At 43.2% G+C, this 21864-nt stretch overlaps 1 protein-coding gene and 1 non-coding gene across 2 annotated transcripts; both read right to left on the bottom strand.

Annotated features, from left to right (window-relative positions):
* Positions 1-2001: 2001 nt before the first annotated feature.
* EIF4G2 (eukaryotic translation initiation factor 4 gamma 2) lies at positions 2002-16528 on the bottom strand. The gene is made up of 23 exons (XM_054275032.1): positions 16475-16528; positions 12910-12948; positions 11325-11389; positions 11128-11193; positions 10580-10705; positions 10136-10238; positions 9319-9450; positions 9159-9225; positions 8924-9075; positions 8397-8507; positions 7792-7875; positions 7606-7704; positions 7281-7422; positions 7030-7190; positions 6495-6608; positions 5596-5721; positions 5275-5379; positions 4975-5190; positions 4428-4686; positions 4008-4212; positions 3354-3565; positions 3123-3244; positions 2002-2824 (listed from the first exon to the last, which is right to left on the bottom strand). The coding sequence occupies exons 1-23, from the start codon at positions 16526-16528 to the stop codon at positions 2759-2761; spliced, it is 2826 nt and encodes a 941-aa protein (XP_054131007.1). The 3' UTR covers positions 2002-2758.
* Positions 6286-6453, bottom strand: LOC128937136 (small nucleolar RNA SNORD97). The gene has a single exon (XR_008483032.1). It is a non-coding gene; the product is annotated as a small nucleolar RNA SNORD97 (small nucleolar RNA).
* Positions 16529-21864: the final 5336 nt, after the last annotated feature.

Raw genomic sequence — 21864 nt, 5'->3', positions numbered from 1 at the left:
GATCACTTTGATGTGCACACTGCAGCAAGCACCATTTTTACACCAGTTTGAAGAACCCAGAGCTGTTCACACTGCATGAGGATTCTCCAAGTCATGTAACGCTAATTCCACCTTTTAGTGGCATTTTCTACTGTGTATGTTCTATTCTGCATTTTTAGTTGTTCTTTCTATAGTTTTCTCTACCAGAGTTCCTAACTCAGTGGTCAGTTAGAAACAAGCCAAGCAGCAAAGCCTCCATGCACAGGTACATAAGGCTGTAGTAAGGACATGTCAGACTGGGCAAGAATACAAGGCTTAGTTACTGTGGCAAGGAGCCCAGAGCTGCCAGCTCAGCCTTCTCCAAAATGTGGCAGAAAGGCTTAGCTGCAGATTCTGGATCTATTTCCATTTTTACTTGCACATCCTTCTACCTTCTCACCTCTGATATAACTTGAGTTAGAAACCACTCTTTCCTGCCTTGTGGTTCCTCCCCATCTTCCCTCTGCAGGGCACAGGAGCAAAGTGCATCACATGCTTCACATAGAGATGACCATGTACACAGGAAGTATTATAGCACCATACACCACTAAACCAACCAGCAGTAACAGCAAAGTTCAAGGAGAAACTGACAAACTTGGAAAAACACAACACTCTCAGTGAAACAATGGTAACTTTCACTTCACAGCACTTGTTACACTTTAAAAAGCAATTCTAGAACAAAATTTTGAAATAGTTAGGATTAAATGAATCCTCTAACTGTAGTTGCATTTGTCCATCCTGTTAAGTGAGTATTGAACTGCAGAACCTTAGTGCCCATAGCACACATGCACCTGAGCCCCTGTAGTTCTACCAGTGACTGTATCTCTCCATAGATAGGAAGGTCACGAGTTTCAGAGAACAACATATCACCAAGTGTTCTGGGAAGCCCAGGATGTCAGTGCTCACCACTGCCACCCAGGAGTTGCAGCTCCATCACACACAGCCAGCTCTCAACCTCGAGCCACTGAACGGCATTTGAAGCATTCCTGTCTCCAAACTGGACCCCACCCACACCAGCATCCCCTGCTCTCCCTTCATACACCCCATTTCTGAAATGCAGAGATGGGGCCATGAATTCTGCCAGCCATTCAAACTCAATGCCCTTTGTCATTTGGCTTGGAGAGCACAGTCCCTGAAGTTCCTGGGCTCCACACTGCATAGGAGCTCCCAGGGCAGCAGAACTCCCTGACAGACCATGGCTCAGAACACTCAGGAGGGCAGAGCTGTGACTGGAGTTAGGGAGCCCTTCAAAGCAAACCACGACTTTCCCAGCTGCAGCGCTACAAGGTGCTCCACTGCCACCTCCAACTCTCCCTTTCCTCAAAGCAAGCCTAGTTATCAGCTCTAGTCCTTTTCTTGGGCTCCACTTCACTTCCTGTGCTGTGTAACAGTTCACAGGCTACAGCACTCACACCACTGGCAAAAAAGCTCCAGTCCAGGAGCCACTACAAATATATCACCTTTTAAGAATGTAAGTCTTGAGTAGCAATGAGGACAAAAAAACTCACTGGGGACAAGGTTCTAGGAAGTAAGGTGTTTTGAGTATTTAATAGATGACATTTCAAGCCTGTACAACATCATTCAACTCTTTTGTAGGCAATTTTTTTTGCCAATTTGATTTGAGAAACAGGCAGCTAATAGACAGTGCCACTTGATTCAGAAACATGCATGTGGCCTGGGGGGAAGCTCAAAGGCATTTACGAAGTCAAAAGCACATACTCACTGATAAAGCATACATTGCACCACAAGGCAAACCCTACCATTTCTTCAGCAGAACTCCATCATTCTCCTCCTGTCACAACACAGCTGTACTATCTCATCTTGTCTGTGACCTTATTTAGAATTCATCTGCATATCCAGACAAGGAGTGTAAAAATAATTTCAGGATGGTTGCAACCTAAGGCAACTCCCACTGATGTTTAATTTCTTAGGTGAACAAGTCATCAGCCAAAGCTTTTCTACTGGGAGACATTCAGAAACAAGTCAAGTATCACAATGTTTATTGATAGATACAAGTATATAAAATCAGGGCATGAACATGTCTTGATAAATTAATAGACTTAATTTCAGTACTGTAAGAGGGACCAATTCAAATTTCTCACCATGTCATGTTTCACACCCACAAAAACCTCTTCCAAAGGGCATTAAACCATCTCTTCAGCCGATCAGTTTTTGTGCAAGTAAACTGTTCCTTTTATAAAAGACTTGTGCACTTGCCCAGGCTCAAGGATATTAAAACCTAGCACATAAAGCCCATTACTAGAGGTAGAAATACAGGCAAATATACTATTACGGCAACAACCATCGATTACAGTTAAGGATTCTCTGTAACAACCAAATGGATAATCAAATATTGCAACAACTCAAGTATTACACTGAGCAAAGTGCATTTCTACAGTATTCAGTGTTGCTATTCAGTTTCTAACTTAAAAACAGCCTATGATAACTGGCAGCAAAGAAGACCCTTGCAACAGACTGCTTCTGCTCGAGAACTTATGATGTAATTATTGCATGCTGCTAATACACTGTTATCTAAACATTGAAGATACTCTAAAATATTTTTATTGTAGACTATTAAGACATACTACAAAAACCTTTTGCAGAGAATATCCTACTGACATACTTCTGCTTTAAATATTGTGAAACATTACAGCGGAATGAATTTTCGCAGTGGTTAGGTCAAATGCAGTTACATCATAGCAACAGTATGTTTGCACAATTTAAGGCTTTGGCTGGTTCTTTAGTCAGCTTCTTCTTCAGATTCTTCTTCTTCAGCAGTTTCCAGCCAGGTTAACCACTGGTTTACCTGCAGTTACACAAAATTGGTTTAAGGGAGCAGTAATTGTTTCCCCATTAGGTTTTTCCATAAAACACTCATCTTCTCCTCCCCCCATCTCATTTGAAAAGAACTTTCATCCATATTTGCACTACACATAGGCCTCCAGTCAATAGGAGAGATTCAGGTCATCGTGCTCCTAGTGGAATATTCCATGAAGATTCTAGATATTTACAAGTCTTACACACTTCAGCAGTCTTCTCAAACACTCCAGTACAGCAGAAATCAACAAAAAACCAAGTCTATATACTAATGTTAGGAGATTTACCTGGAATAAAGCTTTGCCTTTCCCTGGAAACTCTTGAGTAATGTCTTCTTTCCATGCCAAGAAGGCTTCTTCTTCAATGATCTCCATGTCATAGAAATGAACAAAGAAGCGCAGTAACATGCCTATGAAAGTCAATTTACACTTGGTTAGCTTTATAACCTTCTCAACCACTTGCTGAATTTTAAGAAATGTAGGGACAAGCCAACTGGAGTGAAACCTCAATGTACTTACCTTTTGGAAAATTGTTGTTGTAGCAGTGCACCTGGAGTGCATATAAAGCACTCACTTGCAGATCAACATGGTCATGGAGGAACTTCTGCATCACCGGCTTGAAGGAAAGAAGCAGCTGTTTTTCCTGCTCAAGCTGCTCTTTAGATGGAGCAGATGAAGAATCCGATTCGTCACTGGGTGGGTTTACTTCACTAGAAATATACTGCAAGAAACTGGACAGAAGAAAAGCCAAATTAAGTTCTATAAACTAAGAGATCAAAGCACTTGACATATAAAAAGTTCAGATAGCTATCACCGCAACTATCCTGCTTCCACCTGTAGTCAGGAGCAAGCATAGGGACTTGTACTATGGTTGAGAGCGCACCAGAAAAATCCTTGTTCTGCTTTTGTTACAGCTTTACATTTTAGAAAAACACATGGACCTAGACTTCCTGCCCAAGAAACCACTTCACATACTGATGCAAGCCTGGAGACTTGCCTTTCTTCTCAAATACAATGGGATTTTACTAGAGAAGGTTCACTCAGAACACTCTGTCTCCCCATGCACTGCATCTCAGACTTCTGCAGAGCTACATCTGAGCCTTTACAGAATTAGTGCCGTACTGGTAGCTTAACTGAACAAATACCTAAAAATACATCAAAACAGCATCCCACCTGGTCATCAATATATTCACAAATCCCTTATCTACATGAAGCTTGGGTGAAATGTTATCTTTAATCCACTTATAGATGGCTTGAGGGGATGGATCCGATTTTATTTGCTTTAGCAGTTCCTTCTCCAGTTTCAGAAGCGGGAACAAGAAGCTAAGCCCCTTCCCTTCCAAGATCTCCAGCATGCGGTCCTTGTTCTGGTCAATTTCTGACAAGGAAACAAAGACACGTGTTAAGCACTTCTCAAGATCTTTAAGTGAAGGTTCATGCTCCAGCCCCCCCCTTAAAAAACATCATTCCTAACAATAATGACAGCTCATTCCACCAAGAGAACCCTGCACGTTCTTTTACTCTGGCATAAACTAGAACAACATCTCGCTTACTCTAGATCAGGTAACAGAAGAGCTCTGTGGCAAATCTTACCTGGTAACATTTTCTGCATATTCACTTTGCTTTGTTGGAACAGTTCTGTTAGCCATTCACGGTCTTGTAACTTAGCTAACTGCTGAAGACAGAGCAGGAAGAGAGGGAAGTGGGTGCCACTTTCCAGTGGTTGAGCCAGTTCGGAAATGCTCACCAGGTCTGAAATAATGGCACGGGCTGCAAACTGTGCTAAGTAGGATTTCACCAATGGGATGTCCACCTCCAGTTTGGGGCACTGGTCCAATACATTCAGGAATGCCTAAAAAACAGTAAACACACAATTAAATTCCTAAGTAATTCTGTTCCTGTGCAACATAATACTCATGTTTTCTGTAATCACTTGCAAAGAGGATCCCAGGTTGCAGCTGCCTTATCACTGCATGTCTTCGTTTTATTGCTTCTTGTGCCTCTCACAAGTTCATGTGCTATTTTTATCTCCTCACACTAGCAGGAGTTAAAAAACCAATATTTGCACACCACCTTTACAGCAGCTAAACACCATGAAGAGCCAAGAAACAAGAACTGCAAGATTATCAGACCACAATACCTGCATGAAGTTGTCACTGGTGGCTATTCCCTCCTGCTTGAGCAAGCTGATCAAAGTACTTGCTTTCTCTTTGTCCTCATCTGATCTATCTAGGGATTGAAGGATTACTTTGCTCAGCATCTCAGGAATGAAGTGTTTTGGAGCTCTCATTTCTCTCACAGTGTTGACAGCATCATTAGCATTTCCATTGTTCAGATACTCAGTCACAACAGCCTCCTGGAGAGGAAAGAAGCACAGTTACACATGGTTTTTGAAGATCACATCCAAAGCTCCAAGATTCACTACTGCACACTAACTTACAGTTTGTTTAAGTAACTCTTCCTTAGAAGGAGGTGGTTTCTTGGTGGTCTTTGCAGGCTTCTCTTGTATAAGTGGTGGATTTGTTTTAAGACCAAGTTGAGGCGGCTGAAAAAGAGACCAGAATTTATTTCTTTGTGAGAGTTTTACAATACAAAACATAAAAAGCAGATGGAACTCAAATTGGTTTGGTTTCATACATTCTCTTCCCAAGTCCTGCTCTGTGCAATCAAAGACTTCTGTCTCCCCACATATGAAATTTAAGTTTTCCAAGCACAAACAGGAAAGTATAGCCAAAAAGATGCAGGAATTTTTTGTATTTACCTGTCCCAAAGGCGGTGTCTGAGTGCGTGGTGGTTGAGCACTGGGAGGAATCATAGTTATCTGGGGCTGAAGCTTTGGCACTTGGTTTTTATTCATCAGGAAAGACTGAGCAGGTCTCAGGCTAATCTGTAAACAGTAAGTCAAAGAAAAACTCAAACTGTTTCAAGTATTCTGACCAACAATACACAGCCATGGACTCGCTCCAATTGATCTCACTGAAGCATGACTCCATTTCTACAATATTAATACTCAAATACAGATTAAACCACATGTGTTCTGAAACTCCCCCAAAAGCAAGTTACTGGCATTTAGTTCAACTACTATAAAAATCTGGAAATGCTCCTTTTAGATGCAGTATGTTAGAGACCCAAGAAGATAATCAGCATGCTTGCTGATATACTTTATAGCCAAAATGAAACTCTACCAAATTGCTCAGAAATCGCGATACAAGTCTGGTTAACACTCAAAATCACAACGCAGTTCACTCTGCATTTGAAATTTTGCCTATTAGCCAGTTCTAAACAAAAGAAAATAAAAAAAAAATTAACCTGGTCCAGCACTTCAGGGTTTCTAAAGTTCAGGATTTTCTGAAGTTTTAATTAAATGTTTTGTTATCAATAGGATGCATGGGAACTGATGTCAGAGTAGTGTTCTTGGAAGTGTGTGGGAAGGAAAGGACACCCCAAAAAATTGCCCTCATATCTCAGTCTTGCTCATAGGACGCTGGATACCCTAAGGAAAGTGAGGGGGGTAAAAGGTGAAAGAGGAAGGGACAAAGAAGGAGGAGAACGAGGAGGAGGAGAAAGAGTTCCAGCATTAGTCCTCATAATAACGCGTCTTGCTATAATCATTGGGCAATATTTAGAATAGGCTGTAAATAATGTAGGCATGTCATGTACCTCATCTGCATTAAGCTGTCCTTTCTTAGAAAACCGAGGTGGCATATCCTTCGACTGTCCTTGTTGCTGGGATAAGAGTCCCTGATTCTGGGTATGGTAGAGTTGGCTTTGCCCCTATTTCAGAAAGGGAGATATAGAGAAAGAAGTGCAGATGATGGAGTGGCGTACATCATTTGGTAAGTAGTACCAGAGGGACCAGAGGAACAAAGATTCTATTTGCCAGGAAGGGAGAAAGAAGGAGCAGGGGTGGTGGGAGGGTAGCATCTATCCCTAAAAACAGGGCCATCTTTTAAATAAAACACACCGTTCTGACCCACCAAAGCCACATGCACCTTTTCTTGCAGTTAAAAAAAAAAAGTGTACTTCTTTTGTACTATTTAAAAAGTGGTTTAGAATTTTTGTATCAGCTGAGCATCAGTTATCAGAATCAAATCTGAATAGGTCTTTTAACATAAGCAGACTTTAATCCATAACATACGCATCTCAGGAAGTGCTTCTAAACAAGCTGAAGTCACCGTGCAAACAGCTTCCTTACCTGACTTTTCAGAAAAGATTTGCCTAGGTCTCCAAACTGGGATTGAGCAGAAGGCATGAGGTGACCCCCATGGCCATTGAAGAGTTGGTTTGAACGATGGCGTCCCATGGTGGGTGAAAATCTATCCTGAATAACCCCTGGACCAGTACCAATTCCGCTACCTGGATCAGCAAGGAGACAAATGACAGTTTTAGTTCTTATTCAGCACAGCAGAGCCACAGCCACCCCATCACTCTGTGGTGTCAGGGTACCTGGCATTTGTCCAAACATATCAGCAAGCCCTCCGAGTGGGTCCCTGTCAAGTTTCATCCTGGGTGGCATGAAGGGTCCCTCCAGAAAGAAGTCGCTTCGCATCCCTTGAGACATAGGAGCAGGAATAAAAACTCCCAGATCCTTTAAAACAGGAATTACACTTTTGGTCAGTTTCAAGTAGCAGCCCCAAGAAAGCAAAGTTTTAGCCCCCAGCTACAGAAGTCCATCTGGTTTTAACCCTTAAGCCAACTGTGACACTGTGTGAGAACTACTCCCAAGTGCAGAGCACCAAGGCAGGCTCTGGACCTCACACACAACACTCACTTTTACTGCATCTTGACGGATTTGATTGATAGTCTTTGGTCCATTGTCAAGAAAAGCTTTGCGAGGAACCCAGTTGTGTTCTCTCAACTCCACAGTATCCTTGGAACAGAACAGGCTATCAGGAAAGGATTCAAGACCATTTTGCAAGGAAAAGAAATGCAGCAGGGAGCCACTTAATCATCATACCTGCAGCAGGAAACGAATCCTTGCTGGCAATTCCTTACTTGACATCAAGGAGCGCATACGGGCAAAGTACTGATCCATTAAGGACTGGGGGAACAAAAGGTACAAATGAGAATTATCCTGTCAGTGCCTTGAGTGTTTTCACTCATGACGTTCAAGGTAAAATAATGCAACAAGCTGCTCTTTCCTGCAATCTCTAGCTCCTTGATGACCAAGTCTAAAGATCTGATGCATCCAGACATTTGAACCCGAGATAAGCAACACAGCCAAAATTCTGTTCATTTTAAGCTTACATTCCAAACTCTCACATCTCCAATCATCTAGCTGTGCTAAGAATAGTTCCTCAGCACATCTTCTCAAGCAGTGTTTAGAAAAACAACACTCTCATTTAGATGATCTCCTGATGACCCTAACTACATCCCAGTGAAACGTTTAAAACTGTTTTTCTATCAAGAGAATTAGTCTAGAAACCATAGTGGGCACTCTCTTCTCTAAAAAAATCAAACCTCTGTTTTGTACTTATGAATACTGAATACAGAAGGTTCAGGCAATCAAGTCTTAGCTACATAATTTAATTAGGTTAATGACTGCACTAGATAGGCACATACCTTGGCTTTCGCATGATCTAATCTAGGTCCCACTGTCCTCATTATCTGACAGAGGCACTCCAAATCCTCCCCCATATCTTTGAGTTGAACTCTCTTCTTCTTTTCCAAAAGCTGAAAAATTGAAGGGGAAATTTAGGATTTACAAACTTTATAAATGGCAATTTATAATAAGCAACATACTTTAAGTACTGACATGCACAAAACCATTGTTTTGTTCTGAAGGGAAACGGACTTAAAAATTAAAATTAAGATCTGCCAATTCTTAAGTGTGTGTAGTTTAGATCACCTACGGGCACACTTGTGTGGTCATTTTCCTTTAGAGACAATTCCTATGGCATTGAACAAAGCTGATTTTACTTCTTAATCACACCAAAAGATAATAGTAGGGGATGAGCAATCATCAGGAAACATTTTTGTGCCATTTTATGCTCCTGCTCCGAGATTCTCGAAGCAGCATCAATATTTGCATATTTTTTTGTTTTTAAGTTCTGCTTTGCTCCTAGCTTCCTCCCAATCTGAATACTCACTGTTTTGATGCACTTATGAAGGATAGATTCATGAATAAGATCAAGCTTGCCAAGTTCTCCAATGAATTTGATGTTCCCCAGCATCTTGATCTTGGCAATGGCTCTCTGTTCCTCCTCCTCAGGGAGGAGGGGACCATCATGCTTATCATAGACTGGAAAACAAAGAAGCCCATTTTACATGGCTGTGGGAAAAGATGAATAAAAGATTCTGTATTAAAGTGGTTTTAAAACTTACTATCAACATTTCTGGTTCGGTTTTCAAATTCATCTTGAAGTTTAGATATTAGGAGGCGTCTGAATGTCTACAAAGAGAGAACAAAGAAAACAATTAAGCTAATCAGGGCAGTCACAAATGCATGCAAAATTTACCACTGCAGATTGAGAGATGCACTCACTGTGCTTTGCTTCTGTCCTGGATGACTCTCTGCTGATGGGCCATCAAAGTTGGGTGCATCTTCTGCCAGTCGCAGACATAGTTGAGCGTACAGCGAGCTATACTTGGGCTCTTCAAGGGCTTTGTCTACGATCTACAGAGAGCCAGGGTGAGAGAGGCAGCAAGCAGCAGGAGGGTGCAAATGTTATTAGGAGACTGAGTTACAAGACATAGAATGGATTATTACCACTCTCATCTAGAACATCCTGTTTCCTGCTAATCAAGCACAGAAGCATTGTAGTCCAACACCAGTCTCAATGCTGAAGCAAAGGACAAAAGCCATTGCTTGCTACTGAAAAGGCTCTGTAATCCCTGGCCACCAAAACTCAAGTTTATTATGCCAACACCTATGTTAGTGTCACCAATCTGATCTCGTTTAAAGAAAGTGACATTATTAGTTACATCAGTGTCCCCAGAGGTCACCAGTGGTTGCCTTTCCAAAACCAAGTGGGGCTTGCTCCTCAGGAAAGAGGAAGAAGGGGAGGCCAAGCAAATAAGATGGCTAACTCACACCTCAGTTTATTTTAAAAAATAACCATAGAAGCCCAATCACGTTTAGTCATTGGGGAGACTTCTAAATGAGAAACTCAAACCATTAAAACTACTTCCTCCCCAGTAGATCCTTTTTTACACAGAAAGCAGGGGTGGGACATGGTGTTTGATAATCCAAATACACAAAAGCATTTTTCATGCTACTTCTGTATCCCATCAAAACCAGCCAACCCCCTGCTTTTCAGCATGCAAGAAAACTGCAGTTAAAAGAAATGCAACCAGCTTACCAGCAGTATGACCCCTTTTAGGATGAGCTTAGATTCTACACCCACATTGAGGAGCTCAAGGCATAGCTTGTCGAACTTTTCAGGAGTAAGCTTATTTAGTATGCTAAAGAGGAAAAAAAGGACCCAAAATCAGAATATACAGATACTCTAAGCATGCTACGAGTCACTTTAGACTCAACAAATTTTTTTTTTTAAAGTGCAATTTTCCATTCACTTGGGTTTTTTGAGATCTTCACATTCAGTGAAGTACCACTGAAAATACTAATCTGCTTACAATAATTACTTTAAGTGTTTTCTGCTGCTAGATTACCAGGCTGGTTCCTTGCTAAAGGACACACCTCCCCCAAATTCAAGGCCTACATCTTCCTTTCCTCCAGCCCATTTCTTAGATACACATTGCTCATGAAAACAGTAAGGAAAGAAGTGATTTTGTGAGGCACTTACCCTCTTACTTTCCTGAAGATTGCATCATGTCGTTCTTTGTCGTTTGCGGAGTCGTCATCTCGTCTAGTGCTTCGTGAAGGAATCCATTTCTGAGCGTTTTGCCCTGGGGTTTTCCCCAGGAACTCGCTGTAAAATTTTGAAGAATACAGTTGTTAAAACAGAAACAAGTGATTTAAAGAACTGCCCTTTTAACCTTTCAGTGATGCCTTACTCAAACCAATTCCATTACTTGCTTTGTTAAGAGCACAAAATTACTCCTACCAACACTGCAACATCTGCTGCATAGAAAAGTACTCAACAACAACAATGCCTGGCACCCAAAAATACTCTCCACACTTCTTAAGGTAAATACATAACAACCCCATGCCCATGCACTGCCTATCAACCATGAGGTACACTTTAAGGGGCACAGACTGGAGACCATTTAAAGCTCTCTATCTCAGTAGGTATTTCTGGTACAACTTTAAAGCTAGCCTTTCAGCTCTGTATTCGTTATCAAGCACGCTCTGACTTTGAAGTCATGCAAATCAAAGAGCAAGATGACATACCTGTTGCTGGCAGTCTTGGGATAGTGCTGAGGTGCACCCCTACCACCTCCTCCGCCTGAAGAAGCACTGTTAAAAACAACCACGGAATCCTGGGTAAGTCAAAACATCCCCGTTTTGGTATAAACATTACACTAATTTAAGATGCCCTCCAAGGAGATTTTCCATTGCTAACTACTCCTCAAACAAACAAAGGGTACCTGAAACGAGAAGCACCCCCTTCTGCAATCGCACTCTCCACTTTGGCGGCTTGACAACGAAGAATCTTCAAAAGAATAAAATTAAATTGACGGGGTAGGGAAAAACAAAACCTAGAAAGACAAACCAAGCATTCATATTATACTTGCTTACTATCAGCCATAACATCTAACTTTAAAAAGTACAAATGTTTGCCCGACAACGAGAACCCTCCAACAGTGAACTTTACAAAAATTAAGAAACCTTTCATTCATGCAATACTATGGGACGGTCACAGAAAGGCCGATTTTATCATTATAGCCATGTTTCCCAGCGGGGGTGAGGGCAAAGACACAAGGGAACCATAGACTGAGCAAAACCCTCAAGTTTATCCAAAAGGCAAGAGTATCCGCAGGAAAGAACGCAAGTATTTTTTTCTTTTAAACAGCACAGTGAGTCCTTTACTGACATGATTTAGAAACTATGATTAATAACGGCACAAAAAAGCAGCCAAATTCTGAAAAGCACCAGACAACAAAACGCACGCTTAATGCGGTAAAAGGCGTGTATTCTGCGTCCAAATGGCGTACTAAGCCACCAAATAACGAAAAAAGGCATCGCCCATCCCCCACCTCGACTTTCAGCTTGCATAAAGAGCCTCAGAGCATGGCTCACGTAGCGGAACGGCGAGCACGGGCACAGAAACGCCCGGGGGAGGGAAGCCTGGGAGTGTCCCGGATGCGCCCGGAGCCCCCCGCCCGCCCGGCGCGGGCACGCGGAGCGGCCACAACATGGCGGCGGCGGCAGCGGCGGCGAACAAAAGGCTCGGCCGCGGAGGGCGCCCCCCGCAGGCGCCGCGCGGCGCCGCCGCCCCCCCGCCCCGCCCGGCGGGCGCCGCCCGCTGCCCGCGCCCGCCCGGCTCTTTGTTCTCCGCCAGGGCGCCGGGCGGGACCCGCTCCCCCGCACCGCGGCGGCCGCCCCGGGAGACACGAGGGCGAAGCAGGCGGTATCGCCCCGCACCGCGGCGCCCGAGCCCCCAAACAGGAAACGCAGGCGAGGCGCTGACGCGGCGCTTCGGCAGCCCGCTCTCCACTCGCGCGAAGAAAAGCCAATGAACAACAGTTTAAAAAAAAAAAATTAGAAAATTCTCTCGCCACCAGCAATGTGGATCCTCAGACCACCATGTCTGCCGCGGCTTCTCCCTCCAAGGGAAATCTGGGGGGCAGTGCGGGCGCCCGCAGACCGCGGCCAGACCACCATCCCGCAGCCAAGCCGAGGCCACTAAAGGCACGGCCCGTACGGACAGGCACTGCCCGATCCCGCCTCCCCGCTCTAACCTGAAACACTGCCGCTCAGCCTCCCCTCCGCGCCCGGCGGGGGCTGCCGAGCTCCTCCCCGCCTTTACTCAGCAGCGGCAGGGCTCGCAAAGCCGGCAGCGAGAGCGACCGCCGGCCCGGGCCGCCATTTTGTGCGGAAGAAACAGACAAGCAACTGACAAGAAAATGGCGGCCGCTCTGGGCAGCCGCCATTTTAGGCTGCAGCTGCAGCAGTACCCGCTCACTCCCGGCCCCAGATCCGCGCTTATCCCGCCACTCCCGCATTTCTCACCTTCCCTAAGGCCTTGTCAGCTTCCCCGGGTCCCGGCGGCTACCAAGGGCAGGGGAAAAGGCAAGAGAAGGGGGGGGAGGGGAAGGGAGCCGGGGACCGGGGCTGGGGAGGGGAAGGGGGGAGCGCGCGGGACAGGGCGAGTCTCCGAGTCACCACAGCAGCAGCAGCACCAACCCGACGCTTCCCCCCGCCACCTCCATAGAGCGCCGACCGCCGCCGCCGCGTCTCGGGCGCTCCCCGGCAGCCCCACTAACTTTATCACCCTTCACGCAACCTACCCCACCTCCCGCCGGCACCCGCCAATCGCCGCCGACCGCTCCACCCGTCCTGCCAATCACAGCCGAGGAAGGGGGCGGTACCAGGGCTGGGGTGGGCGGCGGAGGGAGGAGGTTTGGTTGCGCCGTGCCGCCGCCGCAGTGCAGCACCGGTATTCACGAACGCTGTTACGCCAGGGACTGCCGGCGCCGCCGCTCGGGGTATCAGGGCCTGCGCAAGTGGCGCAGCCGCTGCATGGCGGCCGCTTGGCCACCACGTCCCCGCGCCGTTTGCTGCCGAGCTGCAGCCCTCACAGAGCTCCAGTGCTAGGGGCCTGCCGTGCGAGCTGTAGGCGCGTTCACAGAAGGGTACCTTAGTCTATATATGCTAATATAGATGTTTGTTAGATTTTTGTTTGTTTGGGGTTTTAAAAAATTTATTTAATAAATTTATTGAAGCCCCCTCCGTCAGCCCACATTTCGGGTTTGGCTGAGGTAAAAAAATGAGCCGATAGCCCACGGTAGCCCTGGGCTTGCAATCAGACCCGGAGCAGGAGGTTTGCTATCTGAGCTCCAGGAGCCTGTCTGTACGGATCCAGTTTCAGGTTTGCTGTTGGGGTTTGGAAACTATTTCCCTGCATGTGCTTTTGGCCGTGAACCGGCCAGTCCGGGGCTGCAGGCCCCCCTCAGACAACCAGGGCTCGGGGGAGACATTTGTGTTTGTCGTGGTGAGCACTCAGCTAGTGGAGTGCTCCTGCTCAGTTAAACAAAACAAAGATGGCCAGGCTTCCAGCTGGAGGTGGAAGTTTGAGTCATGGAGCCTTCCATAGACTCAGCCGTGAGGGATTTCATCCTTTAACAGCTTGGCCTCCATCCCAGGTGCTGGCTAAGGTGGCTGCCACCCTGGCTTCCCAAAGGTCTAAGTGTACTTGCCCTGGATGGGGCAGGGCAAAAGAGAAAGGCTCTGGAGAGGTGAGGAGAAGCCCCACAAACACCCACATCTGCTTTGTTCACACAGCCGCCTTCCGCTTTCGGTTTGTGTGACTCACGGTTCAGATGACTGGGGGAAAGTGATCCGTGTAGTAACTCCTGGACCGTGCAGATGGCAAGTCCAAACACATGATCCTGCAGAACTTCCAGCTTCTTTCCAAAGCCAACCTCATTCCTAATGCTTTCAACATATGTAAGGCTTAAAGGGGGCTGTCATGTGGGAGTTCTTACATTACATCTTATCTGGGATGAAGCTTCTTCAAGGTAGGTTGCCCCATATCATCGCTGTAAGCATTAAGCACAATTTACTCACTGGATTGTGTTATGGGAAATCTCAAACAAACTACCTGAAAGTAACTTTTGAGCTCATTTGTGTTGAATAAAGGTGACACAACTGTGACAGATACTTACCATACCAGAATTTTTGTATAATGACACTTTGCCACATGCACCCTACTGCAAGAGCTTGGACTTGATGAGTAAATCTGCAAGAACAGAACTGTGCAGAATGCCATTGAAATCCATGGAATCCAGCTTGAAAGGAGGCAACAATGGGCACAGAGGAAACAGCAAAGTCAACAAGATTTAAACCAATGTTAGAATCAATGAAGGTTATTGAACATTTTCAGAGTGAAAAGTAATCAAAAATTCCTTGGAAATCTTAGGAGAGAAAGCAGGGATTTTGTTTTGGGTGGGCTGGCAGAATATTCTCATTCAGTTTCCAGCATAAGCATTTCAACACTGTTAAACTGTAAATGAAAATTAAGAATTTATATATATTTGGGGGGGAAGGGCAGAGGACAGATTGGGAAACCTGCAAAACATAGTGGGTACATAGTGACAAAGTGTCACATTTCATTGTTTATTTTAAAGCATACTTTAAAATACCTATTACCATAACAACAGCAAATCCCCCAACATTTGGTCAGTAAGAGAATAGCAATGTTTTATTAAAACTGTGGTTGTTTTTTTAGGATTGAATGCTGAAGGATTCAGCAGGATGTATGGTGATCCATAGCTCACACTGGCTTCAGCAGGTGGGAACCAAAGAAGTTTCTTTGCTTGGCTGCTCATAGCATCCCTTCACATGTGCCACACTTTGTCAGCCTCAGAGACCTGCTGCACAAGTACAATAGATGAGTGCAGTGAACCATAATGAGAGGACAAAAAAATTGTGAAATGCCTTCTATTTTCTATATCCCACCCTCTCCTTAAATTCCTTTGCTTCTTGGGATGGAAGGCACCATTATTCATGTCTGAGAATGTAGCAGTCCAGTTGTTTGTTTGGTAAAAAATTTACCTAAGGAATGTTTTCTTCAGTCTGTCCTCTTGACTTTACCAACAAAAAAAAAACCAAAACCCACAGCCCCTGTTCCCTGAAGGAGAAGAAGAAGAAACAAACAAACAAAAAAGTCAACAAACAAACAAACAAACAAACAATAAACCAAAAGGAATTTTATGGCTTGCAGTACCACCTTACATCCACCTATCCACCCTTTATGATTTGTCCAAATTCTACCTCTCCATTGTGTTTTCCCCCTTTCTCTCCTCCACTTGCACTGGACACCAGTGATGCTTTAATTCAAATCAGGTGGTTTCCAATTGGCATAGTGGTAGTTCTGGATTTGTTCCTGCGAGTCTGAGCTTGCAGAATCGATGCATAATTCCAGCCTGAGTGCACTGCCACTGGTTATTTTGAGGAGAGATGTCTGTCAAGTGTCCTGAGGAACCCTCTGCGTTGCAAGCTGTGTGGCACAGATGCAGCATCTGGCTGAGAGGAGGAGAGCTGCCCCTTGCTGCTCAAATGGGAGAGCTCAGAAGCTGGGCAGGCTCTTATGAGAAGAGCCCACAAAATGTGGGAAAGGCGAAAGGAGCTTTCAGGACTGGGAGCTTTCCCTTGCTGTTGCCGAGCTGGAATCACCAGGACCCACCCAGTGTAATAGGTTGCCTTGCAGTGATTCCAAGGCTGGGCCCTGCTGGGTGGGGCTTCCAGACGGTGCTGGTGACAGGGTGGCTGGGGCAGTGTGGCACTGCAGCACTCCAGGGCATCCTGCATCTCATCCCCTGCTGGCCGTGGGGCCGGCTTTGTTCAGAGTGCCCCGTTAAAGCAGTGTGGACATGCAGGTAATGTGAGCCAAAGCACCCGTGGAGAGAATTACTGCAGAGGAAGTAATGGCACTGACAATTTGCACCCTAGTTTATTTCATGTTAATTTCTCCAACATAATAATCACCTCCTGCACCTTCTAATTTTCCCAACATTTTTTCAGCCTGTTCTTTTTCAGAGGAGCCTTATTTTTCTCCAAAGCCATCGTGACCCACCTGCTGAATGAAGTAGCTGGCGCACACATTTAACGAAATGGGAAATGTACTCATCTCGTTTTTCCTGTGATAGAAGCCTGTCTCAAGGAGAGCTGTACTGTAGGAAAAAAGGCCTGGGGAAAGAAGAAAAAAAAAAGCAAAGCCCAAACCCCAAACTGAAAAATACACCTATATTTTTCATTTAAACATTTTTATTGGCGCTTCTACTGAAGCAGAATGTTCTTAACAACAAACCCATTCATACTGTGCAGATTCACTTTTATAGGAATTGTTTGCATTGTCTCTTGGAGAAATGCACTAATAATACATTTGATATGTGCCTAAATTGTACAATATAGCATGGATGGTGTCAGAGCATTGCAGAAGGCTTTGTGGGTTTTCTGTGCAGGATTTTAATTTGCAGAATATTGGTATTAAACTTCGGTATATCTGTAGAGGTGACTTTGAGTGGCACTGATTTAACAATATTCACTGAGGCAAGAACATTCCAACCCTTCTAGACAGTGGTGCACTTTAAACCACCTGGGAGGTCCCTTCCCTTTTCCCTTCCTTTGGAAAATCCTTTGCAGTAGATTTCACTGAGTCCTCCATCTAATAAATTTTGCTTTCATTCTGTTTTCTTCTGAAATTCTGCATCAAATACCTTAACTCACCAGCTGGATTCTTGCTGCTCAGAACCAGACATACTAAAATATATATTTAAAAATCCACCTCCTGATTCCCAATTTAAGACTCAGAAGACTTGCTGGATTTCTCAAGTGTAACAATATGTCTGGCAGTTACAATTGCACAGGACTCTTACGGTGCTTCTCCCTCCAAAATCTGGAAAGATATTTGGGGTGTGACTTGAGAGTTAGCCAGTGAAAACTGCCGGGAATAGTCAGGGGTCAGAGACAGTGAGATTTCACCAGGGAATGTTTGTGCAGGAAACACACAAACGTGAGGGAAGCGAGGCAGTGCCCATAGCAGCACAGCTTGCTTTGCTTTCATGGGCCTATTTAGAACAGGGAATATTTTTAGCCAATATAATTGTACTAATGCATAATCATCATAACTTGCAAAGAGGAAGATTGCATATGTATTCCCAGAATGGTTTAGGACAACAAACCAACCAAAAAACAAACCCAGCAGTGGCTGTCATCTCATCAGGTTCAGTTCAGTGAAATATATAAGCTGCAAAATGTTCGCGTTCTCTAGTCTTCTAAAATGACAGATTTGTTCATGGTCCTTAGCTCAGCAGAGTGAGTGTGCTGTGCTGCAATGTTCTGTCTCTTGTATTGGTTAGCATCAGCCTTACACCAAAGTAGGAAAGATTTCAAATTTATAATTGTCATTATTTGCCAGGAGAAGAGCTTTTCTTTCTCCTAACCACTGCCAGCTCATGTTTGAGTTAACTTAAAGCATGTCCATAATTTGTAATTTTTTATTGTTACTAGAATTTCTATTTTCTATGTTAATGTCTGATTTTGACAGCTTTTAGGCCCTCTAGTAACACATTTTAGTGAGTTCTGCAGTTTAATTGTATGATGTTTAAGAAGTGATAATTCTTCTATCAGTTTTAGGATGTATTGGCTTGATTCCATTGTAATCTGCCTGCCTAAGTGGTTTTGTGGCATTTATCTTCTGTATGAAATACTTATCATATTCAGAAACACCTACTGCAGCTGAACACAAAGTACAGTTGATTGAGTTGGAAGAGCATCTGAATGTCCTATAGCTGCATTGCATTACTCCTTAAAAATATGTATTATTGATGAACTCAAAGCATGGATGGGAAATTACTGTTACTGAAATGTTGCACATGATTGTACCAAACTAATTTTGTATTTTCTTTTTCAGTGCAGAAGATGCTGTGTCATGGTTTGTGTGTGGAAAACCAGTAGGAATACACCACAGAACATTTATATACATTTATCTGCTTGTAGCAAAGGGCTTTTGTTGGATGTAAAGTGCTACTCCTTGCTGTTTGCCTTACTTTTCCATGGGCAGAAACACAGAATGGCTTCTGACAATGTAAGGTAATATTCAGGCATAATAATTATCAGTGGTTGCCATTAATATGATTCCTATTAGTGAAAAAAAGAGAGCATTAATTCTCTGTTATATTTCTGTAAGGACCACATTTGCTGATATTTAGGGATCAAAGATCCACTTGAGCTAGAAAAAGGATTAGGAGAAGCTACTTTGCCTTTTCAGTTCTTAGGAGGAAGCAAAAACACAGGGAAATCAGGCAAATAGTTATAAATCCAGGTTAACCTTTGGAAGGCAGTGAAGTCCTTCTGCTTTCCCTTGTTACCCATTTGAAAAGTTCAAAACCTTTTTTTAATTAAAAAAATATGATTATTTCTGTGCATGAGCATGTTATTACAAACCTGTATTTTTAAATAGGCGCAAGAATGTTAAACCATTAGATTACAACAAACAGCATTTCCATTGTTTGATCCATGGTTCCCTTTATTAAATCCAGTCTACTAAGAGTATGTTAAAATTGTTTTGCATTTCTGTAGATTAATTTTAACTTGTCATTCTTTAGTCCCTAAAATCCATTTAAAGTGAGTGCAGCTGCTCAAGTGCAGATGTAATTTTTTTCCTATTTTGGTGAAACCTCTTTTGTTTTTAAAGAAATTGCATAAAGGAGACATTTTAGGAAGAGAGGTGGGAGAAGAGAACCAGAGCCACTACCAGAACATGACCTAAATCAGGACAAACTTTGGAAGATTGCCAGATATTAAAAAAAAGGCTGGATCTGACTCTGAAAGTAGTCAGCTTCTATCAAGCAGTAGGTATTTCTGGCTTCATGTGGCATGGGTTTATGTCATACAGAAAAGCTGGTCCACAGGAGGGCCACTAAAGTGATCAGATGGCTGAAGCACCTCTCCTGTGAGAAAAGGGTGAGAGAGTTGAGGTTGTTCATCCTGAAGAAGAGAAGACTTTGGGGAGGACTTAATGTGGCTTTTCAGTACTTGAAGAGCACTTTTAAGAAAGATGGGGACAGACTTTTTAATAGGGCCTGTAGCAATAGGATAAGGGACAATGGTTTTAAACCAAAAGAGGGTAGATTCAGGCTAGGTAAGAGGAAGAATTTCTTTACAATGTGGTGTGAAACAGTGGCACAGATTGCCCAGAGAGGTGGTGGATGCTCCATCCCTGGAAACACTCAAGGTCAGGTTGGACAAGGCCCTGAGCAACCTGATTGAGTTGAAGATGTCCCTGCTCATTGCAGGGGGTAGGACTGGATGAGCTGTAAAGGTCCCTTCCAACCCAAAGTATTCTATGATTCTATGAAAGTGTTAAATGTGTTCTGTGGATTGAAAGTAATTAATTCTCTGGGGCAATACAAGCCATTTCAGCTCCATAGAATTATTTCCTCTTAGCCAGCTTCACAAGTTTAATGAACAGGAAATTGACAGTCATTAACCAAAGGTAAAAATGATTTCAGAAATGTACTTGAATAACATGGTCCCATTTCTCTGGAATCTCTTCTGTGAAATTTTGAGTAAAATTGGAAGGTCTCAAAAAAAAAAAAGGTTCTGAAAGCCTATTTTAATCCATTGTAGTTCTTCTGCAAGTTTCTGAGCTTGTTTGGCTTTGCAGCCTCACATGGAGCTGTGGGAATCACTGTATTCTGGTGGGGGATCAACCTCAAGAAGAGCTGCAAGGTGAATATGGGGTTATGGGGGAGTTCAGTTGTATGTGTGCTTATTGTAAAATACCTGTAAGAAGAAGAATCTTCAGCTGGAGCAATTTTCTCCTTGGTCAAAAGGAAGTGGGTTTGTCTCTGTTTTTTTCTGGTCATTTGTTTAAGGTGAGGGTGCTTGTTTGCTTTGGGTTTTGCTGAGTTTTGTTTGTTGTTGTTTTTTGTTTATTTTTTAAAGTAGAAGCAGTTTAAATAAGCAAAATTTAATCCTAGGTAGTTATTCTGGTTAACATATATGATTTTCTGAAATTATACTAATTTTGCAAAGCTTTCAGGCTTAGCATTTAAATGCTGTGTGTCTGAAGGAGAAGTCCCACATGCAGTGAATCTGACTTAACTCCTCTGCCCAAAGACACATTTGTTTCACATGTGAATAGCTGGATCCCTAGACTGAGAGTATATTCGTTTGAATTTACAAAAGTTTGTACAGGGTAAATTCTACAGATAATTTCTGGCTTAAATGTTGTTCAGATACTGTAAGAGCTGAGCCTCCTGGGATTGAAGTACTGGAGAGACATAAACCCCACTCCTGAGCTAACCAAAAGCTTTAATTCCTGCTACAAACTCCTACTATTGTGTTTTAGCAATGGAACTCTAAAGGACACTAAAGGACATAACCACTGACTTAAGGTCAGTTTTATCAGGGATTAATTTTACTCAGTATTTTATCCATATTGTACACTTTTTTGACTAATTTATTGAATGCAGCAGCTCTCAGAGAGTTAGCTGAGAGCACAGCTATTGGGTGCTGGCTTCATGTCCTGATAATTTATCTGGTTCCATTAGTAAATAACAGGTTTGTCATGGTTGTTTCCTAAACAACTGCTAGAAAAGCTTACAAAAAAGAGGAGTCAGTAATTTCAATTTAAAACTTGCTCTGATTAAAGGAGACAGTTTGGTTTGTCCATCTTTGCAGGTCAGAAGCTGCATTAGAAACCTCACAAACTCAGATTCTTACTCCTATAAGGGGTTAAAGTACCTAGAGAAGGCAAGACATATACAAATAATGTTTTAAAACTATGGCCAATGGGTATTTCCATCCTCAGTTAGTTTGGTGAAAGCTTTCTGGAGTTCTCTACACTTGTCCTTCTCTTCCTTGGCTCTGATTTTCTTAAATAATAAATACATTCTTAGTCAGCTCCCCATTCATCTTGCTCCCAGCAACCATATGGTAAATATACTCACATTATGTCCTTCACTAAACAGATATAGAACCATGCTAGCAGTGTAACAAACAGAAAAAGCACGAGGATGAGGATGTGTCAGCAGGAGAACACTCTGGAAGATGAGTCCAAACACACACAGTTTATGGATTAAATGAAACTAGAACCTGGACATTTTCAGCCAGGAGTCTTAAATTAAATTATTTAAGCACTTTCTGAGTAAATTACAAAAACAGTTAAACCAAATTAATTTTGAGCAGTAAGAATATCTAGAAATATAGCACAGTTTGAGTGGTCATTAAAAAGATAAGTAAAATAACTTTTCCTGTGTACACCCACACAGAAACAACAGAGGACTTAAGTAGAGGAGTTCACCTCATACAGATAAATAAGGACTAAAGCTGTCTGCCTTTAAAGTGAAGCAAAACAAGAACTGTATTCAATCTTCATAAAACTCTCATCCTTTTTCAATACTCTAGGCTGTGTTTCTCAGTTTCACTTTTCACAAAGTCTGTTAGCAACAGATGTAG

This window comes from Melozone crissalis, unplaced genomic scaffold, assembly GCF_028551555.1.
Source record: "Melozone crissalis strain CALT ecotype California unplaced genomic scaffold, PUWL_Pcris_2 ptg000018l_1, whole genome shotgun sequence".
Classification (NCBI taxonomy): Eukaryota; Metazoa; Chordata; class Aves; order Passeriformes; family Passerellidae; genus Melozone; species Melozone crissalis.
Note: the sequence above shows the minus strand (reverse complement) of the source record. Positions and strands in the feature narration are given on the sequence as shown.

Bases quoted from the DNA above. Each gene is read 5' to 3' on its own strand.
- EIF4G2 (XM_054275032.1), bottom strand. From the start codon at position 16,528: ATGAGTACATTTCCCATTTCGTTAAATGTGTGCGCCAGCTACTTCATT. The intron at 5,380-5,595 runs GTAAATACAAAA...TCTCTTTTTCAG, and splicing joins AGACACCGCCTTTGGGACAG to CCGCCTCAACTTGGTCTTAA. The intron at 3,245-3,353 runs GTAAGTACATTG...TGACTTTCATAG, and splicing joins CAACAACAATTTTCCAAAAG to GCATGTTACTGCGCTTCTTT.